The sequence below is a fragment of the Priapulus caudatus genome, unplaced genomic scaffold, assembly GCF_000485595.1.
Source record: "Priapulus caudatus unplaced genomic scaffold, Priapulus_caudatus-5.0.1 Scaffold253, whole genome shotgun sequence".
Classification (NCBI taxonomy): Eukaryota; Metazoa; Priapulida; class Priapulimorpha; order Priapulimorphida; family Priapulidae; genus Priapulus; species Priapulus caudatus.
Genome location: NW_014577314.1, coordinates 37,695 through 43,902, shown reverse-complemented (window position 1 = coordinate 43,902; position 6,208 = coordinate 37,695). Strand labels below are relative to the sequence as shown.

General features: G+C 37.7%; 1 protein-coding gene across 1 annotated transcript; it reads right to left on the bottom strand.

Annotated features, from left to right (window-relative positions):
• Positions 1-2,829: 2,829 nt before the first annotated feature.
• On the bottom strand, positions 2,830-5,927 carry LOC106808103 (GRIP and coiled-coil domain-containing protein 1-like). The gene is made up of 8 exons (XM_014810677.1): positions 5,887-5,927; positions 5,526-5,657; positions 5,055-5,264; positions 4,695-4,840; positions 4,293-4,452; positions 3,797-3,946; positions 3,329-3,466; positions 2,830-3,141 (listed from the first exon to the last, which is right to left on the bottom strand). Exons 1-8 carry the CDS (start codon positions 5,893-5,895, stop codon positions 2,923-2,925), a joined length of 1,164 nt encoding a protein of 387 aa, XP_014666163.1. The 5' UTR covers positions 5,896-5,927; the 3' UTR covers positions 2,830-2,922.
• Between the last annotated feature and the right edge of the window lie 281 nt (positions 5,928-6,208).

The window sequence follows — 6,208 nt, the reverse complement described above, 5'->3', positions numbered from 1 at the left end:
TTAGAAAGATGTTAGATCAGATAAATGAGATAACATAGCTTGACATACCTAACTGTTAAACTAACACAAATTGGTATATATATACTATATTATGGAGATATCGTATAACATACAGAAACGTGAACAGAATATATACATTCTATAAATGCAATCACAGATATACTGGGTCCAGGAGTCGCGGAAATTACACGGGAGTTCGGAGTCAAATACTCCTGACTTTACTGTCGCTTTCCTGATTTGAACATATGCAGGAGTCCGGTTTGACCCGTGAAAGTTCTGTCATACTAAATTAGTTCGTTCCAGAGCAACAGCCTCGCAAGAATTACCGTACTTTTCAGCTCATGTCCAAAAAAAATTTGGGCAGACGGACAAACTGCATGAATCTTAAATAAGCAACATGCGTTATGTAATATCATTAATTATTGACCCTCAGACTGGCCGGACTCAACTCTTTTGAGTGATAGGCGAGTCGTTGCACTCCAGCGTGTTCAAAAGTCATTTCTACCGCTGCTTCCCATATAATGAATATATTACATACTTGCATGATGTAAAACATTGATGTAGTACTAGTGTATATTAGGTAGTGCTACTCAAGCATTGGGCTGGTCACTTTCGTGACAAAAAACATATGTCATAATATGATACACTAATATATATGACTACAGCTGAGTACAGGGTAGAAATTAACTATGTAATATACTATACTGATTAGTAACTAGTAGTACAGTAGTACTAAAGTACTAGTACTAAGATAGTAGTACTTAGATAGTACTAAGTAGGCCCTAGTGCACTGTTACGTCACTGCACACAAGCCTCCGGATGCCACGCACGCCCTTGTGCGACAAACTACCTAGATACTTACAAGTTACTCCTACTCGGATACTCCTAGTTCTATCGTTTATAAGACTGCCTGTGGCTGGCGGTACTGCCGTGTAGTCTTACGTAAGACGTACAGTGACCCACTTAGCCTAACTTTGCGACTGGTGTCACAAAAGATTGCCAACTCTAAGCAAAAAAATGAAATCAGATTCGGCATTTACCTTCGCTGCCGAAGAGGCGTCCCATAACTGTTGTTAATCAACAGTCCTCATACCTTCTCCAATCCGACCTCTAACACCAACTTTTTAAATAATGTGAATAAACTCTACGAATTTTGTCATACAGAAAAACAAAAGACGACTACACTACAATCTCATGCGAGTATAGCCACTGTTTGGACCTGAAAATAACATTGCCAGTTTGGCCAGTTCCGATTTCGTGTCAAAACCGTCACGCAGCATTTGCGCACAATGACTTGGTTTAAGACTGGAACAACATTATATGATCGTCATTTTGCCGCACATAGTTGTGTAATTTTCTTGCCACAATTATAATGATCATGTGACAGGAAAAAGCATATGAAACTTTCTGCCAAAATTTAATGGATCACAGTGACAAGAAAGCTTTAAACGTGACATGACGCAAGATACAGCCGAGGAAACATTGCGACAAAACTCCACTCAAAAATTAAATTCCTCAAGAAAATTGCATTAATAAAAAATAAGCAGTTTTAGCAAGGCGAAAAACCATTATGTGTAAAAGATAATTATTCCTATTAATTATTTGCGGTTGTAGTTTCTCTAATAATTATCTTGTAATGCGCAGGGTTTTTTAAAAGCGATGACGAGAAAAAACCGGTTTACGGAAACGGCGGAAAGGAAAATTGACCGTTTGCTAACTACAGTCGGACCTCCAGTTAGGCCGATGAATAGTGATTTCATGGTTTCCGTCACGCATTGCTGGAGATTCTTGATGAGGATTAGAGATCAACATTCATCTTTCACATATCAACACCAATTAGAAGCTTAGTGAGGGTATCAGGTTTTGTCATATGCCAAAACAAGATTGAAAAATGTCATAACTTCATTGTTGACAGTTTTACCAAATTTTTTCTGTTTGTCTTCCATACATGTATGTGCTGACTGTATATTGTGATTTTTTTGAGGCGGGATATTTCATGATGTGGTACTTTTGATGCGGGGCAAATTTCGTCAGCGATGAGTGTTGAACTTTTTTGGTGGGGAGATAAAATTTGATGGCGGGCGCTGACGAGACCATGACATCAACTTTCATCGGCCTTAGCAAATTCCATGCATATGGTCAATGACCTCATAATCTCATGAATATAATCTTCAACGTCCAAGTATCGAAGACAGAATTAGGAGACAGATTAACACTGCGGATCGCAGTAGAAAAGTGTCAAATTTACAATATAAAAAGGAAGAGCAAAATTAGAACGTCCCATCATCAACATTTGCGCAATGTTGTCAGGCAGTCTGTCTATGCAGCCCTTGTCCGCAAATGCTAGACATAATAACTCCGCTTTGCTATTCTGAGGCGTGGCGGGTTTAACGCCATTACTGGGGTCTGCGTCGGCTTGGACTAATGCAGCCCACGCTACTTTTTCGGGAGTGCAACTGCCCATAGTGCCCCCACCCCTCCCTACATTTAGGATTTAAAACACTTTTCATGACTTTCCAGATAGCGTACACAATTGAAGGTTAGGTTACTATAGTAAGTAGTAATAGGTTACTATAGGTTTTATTGATTTTTTTTTTCTGGCTTGCAAACGCGGGGGGCGTACGCCGGCTCCACTCACTGGATTGTACATATCTAGAGTTCTTATATTCATGTGATTGTCGTTATTGCTGCGGTGTTAAATATGTTGGCACTGTGGTTATATATATATATATATATATATATATATATATATAATATATATACGTAACAGAAATTGATTACACATTAATTTCTCGTTTCTTACTTTATCTTTTAAAAATATGTCTTTTATTCTGCCCAAATATGGAATGTGCAGTCGACTTAATTTTTGTGCTTAATAGCTATAATGTGAGTATTGTTATAAGATGCAGTAGCTACAGCATACTAGTTCTGCACAGGTGTGACATTTTCAGCCAACTTGTTTCCCGCATATGTATTTTGTACAATCAAGTGTTCCTGAACAGGCACTGAACAGTACGTTTTTATTGGTGGGATTGGTTCTGTATTTGCCAGGTTTTTAATGTTTCTTCTATACTTTAGGCTGTGAATATGAAGTTCCTCTCTAACACGCTCTGTCATGGACTGGGTGGCATCCATAATTGCCTAGAAAATAAATATTACAATCACCAATTTAAAAAGGGAACGATTATTTTGAATTCAGACTATGTTGAGATATGGCATTATTTTGAATTTTAGTACAAATTTTCACATCATCTAAGCCATCGTTATCATCCCATTCCATTCTCCTCTACGTTTTGCAGAGACCTGAATAATTTGCTAAAGTTAAAACCTTCTCAAGATGATGTACAGCCTGACTGTTGCATGCAGACGAAGCTCCATACTGCTGTATCTCCATAGTATGGAGATGCTGGCGTAAGCTGTTGTACTTATCTGTGTTCACACGAAAACGGTTCTCTAGCATGAGTATCTGCAGGAGATTAACATGATTTAAACAGCTGTACACAGACGTACACGTCTCTTGCAGCATGAAAACACTTGTAAGCGAGTCTGCTATACATTCATATCACAGATCAGACATCTCATCATGCATAGCTATAATACCCATAAATCACTACAGATTGGAAAGATGTGCACAACTCTACTATTGTTGATAGCAAATCTGTTGATACGAACCAGTTGCAATGAGTAGTGACCAGAACATATATGCTGCAGTTTCACACCCTTGAAATAAGTAATATATGAGTAATATGATTAATGCAAAACAATTACACGCTCATGATGAAGATAGTAAGTATACCTGTTTAAGATCATTATTTGTGAGCTGAAAGTACCATCGCTCATCAAACGTCTGAATATAGCAGGCTTTCGTTAGAAGATGCTCATTCTGCTGCTGACGATATTGCAAGGCAAGTTTCCTATTCTTTTCCACAGATGAGGCGAGATCCTTCTGCAGGATGAAGAACAAATTACATTATTATTTTATTTATTAATCGGAGTTTGCAGAATACCTTTCTATGCTGATATATTCTATTATAGCACTCCTAGATCCTTACTTTTATAAAGTAGGATAACTTCAAAACAGTAGCATATACCATAACATCATTCATTATAGTATGTCGATCCTTTGTTTCTACATACTGTTTCTTCTTTAATTATATATAGTACCAAGTACTATGATGTTACATAAACATGATAACAACGATTTTAACGGGAATATCTATGTATAAATAAGAAAGAGCATGAGCAATGATACAACTCAAGTTGGCCTTCAAAGATGGAGTTGTCATGTATACTTTTTGCTGTCCAAGAATTGCATGTCGTTTTTGTAAGTAGTTTTCATGCTGCGCCGTTTTATCCTGAATTCTTCCCTGCACCTCGGTTGTAGAGTCCAGCACATGCCTCACAAAGCTCTGTTCTCTATCTAACTGTTCCTGGATGGTATCCATCGTAGCACTACAAAGACACTGATCATATAGGTGTGATAAAACTTAGGAGATCTTTTATTTCACATTGACTTTATGTGTGGAGGTATATGGCTAGGGTACGGACTCAGTTTTGTGCTAGTTTTTCTCATATAATTGTGGGTAAACACTGAACAAGTACTTTTTCATAGTTGCCTCGATTTTGCATGTCATCTAGTTTATGATCATAGCTGTATTTAACTTTCATATGGCAAAGTAACAGAACTGCATCACTTCAAGGTATTAACGGTGTCTTCAGCAGTCACCAAGTTGCGCTGCAACATTGCCCACGTTCCATTCATCTTGGAGATGTTCTCATTTATAGTTCTGCTTTTCTCAGCAACACTGGCAAGCTGAAAGCCGTGACTTTCATCAACTGTCTGTAACATAGAGAAGCCAACCTAGTTCGAAAGAACTTTCATCACATAATGAGAAAAGAGTGAAAAGGGACACACACATTATCATACTATATGCACAGAAACATATTACTATGAACCTCACTGTAGCATATAAAATGTAAATATAAAGTGTCAGGTCTACAACAACAGAGATTTTTATACAGATTCATGAGACGTGAATTACGACATGTCGTACCTTCATTTGTTTTTCAAGTGGTAATAGGTTCTCATCTATTTTTAATTGTAGTTCCTGGCATAACTTTTTATGTTCAGCAACGACTGCTGTAATTCTCTCCTGCAGAGTGACAATAGACTGCTGCCGACTACTCAACTTCTGCTTTGCTTCAGTTACTCCAGCTTGCAAGACTGCTACTTGTGCCTCTAGGCTCTCTGCCATATCCCTTAGCTGTCTCATACGAAAGAAGGATGAAACAAGAATGAAAACTAACCTACTTATGTAGATATACCTGACATAGTTTATGTAAACATGATTGATAAAAGTATGAAACTGCTAATTAGATAAATTAACAATGCCTAAATGTGAATCACAGTTTGAAAAAAAGGTTAATTATTTTCGTAAAGTATATCAAAGAAAAATTGCAACTGCATAATAGTTCATTAAGGCCTAAATATATCTTGTAGGCTTTGGATTATCAGTGTATGTTACCACTTCTTCTTTATTTTTAGAATCACTTCTCAGTTTTTCCTGCATGACAGTTTCTGAATCTATGCGTGCTGACAGAGCTTTGCAGGCTTGTGCTTCTAGTTTCACTTGCTTTAGAACGCCATCCACCTTCATCTGAGAATTAGCACAAAGAACGTAAGCTAAAAAGTGCAATCACATAGCTGTTCATTAGGACAAGAATAAACAAATCTATGTAAATTTTATTGATTTCTTTGCTATAGTATCAGGAGATTGATATAGTATTAATAGACTCCTGATAGTATGCAGAGCAATGCAATGTATCACTTTGAAATACAATGTTGTTAGTCAAGAGGGGGACATTACTGTTGACAGATGCTTATACCTTCTGCATCTCCACCAAACCGTTGTTGTGGTCTCTGTTCTTGCGCAGCTGCTTCTTCTGTGCCTGGTTGACTACCACTGCCTTCTTACAGTCGTCTGTCAGCTGATGCAGCTCCACTTGACTCACTAATGCCTCGACTCGGATTTGTTCGATTGCCTTTTCGTCTGCTGCCACCTTTTTTTTGCTTTAAATATACATGTTGTACGTGCAGATATGGTCTATAAAAACTTGCATGGTAATGCTGTGGTGTGAGGGGAAGTTGATTCTCTGGTGCGTGATGTATTTTATGAGTCTATAAAGTATGGATCATTGCAGTGACAAC

Bases quoted from the DNA above. Each gene is read 5' to 3' on its own strand.
- LOC106808103 (XM_014810677.1), bottom strand. The intron at 4,841-5,054 runs GTACGACATGTC...TCTATGTTACAG, and splicing joins CACTTGAAAAACAAATGAAG to ACAGTTGATGAAAGTCACGG. The intron at 3,467-3,796 runs GTATACTTACTA...AATCTCCTGCAG, and splicing joins CAAATAATGATCTTAAACAG to ATACTCATGCTAGAGAACCG.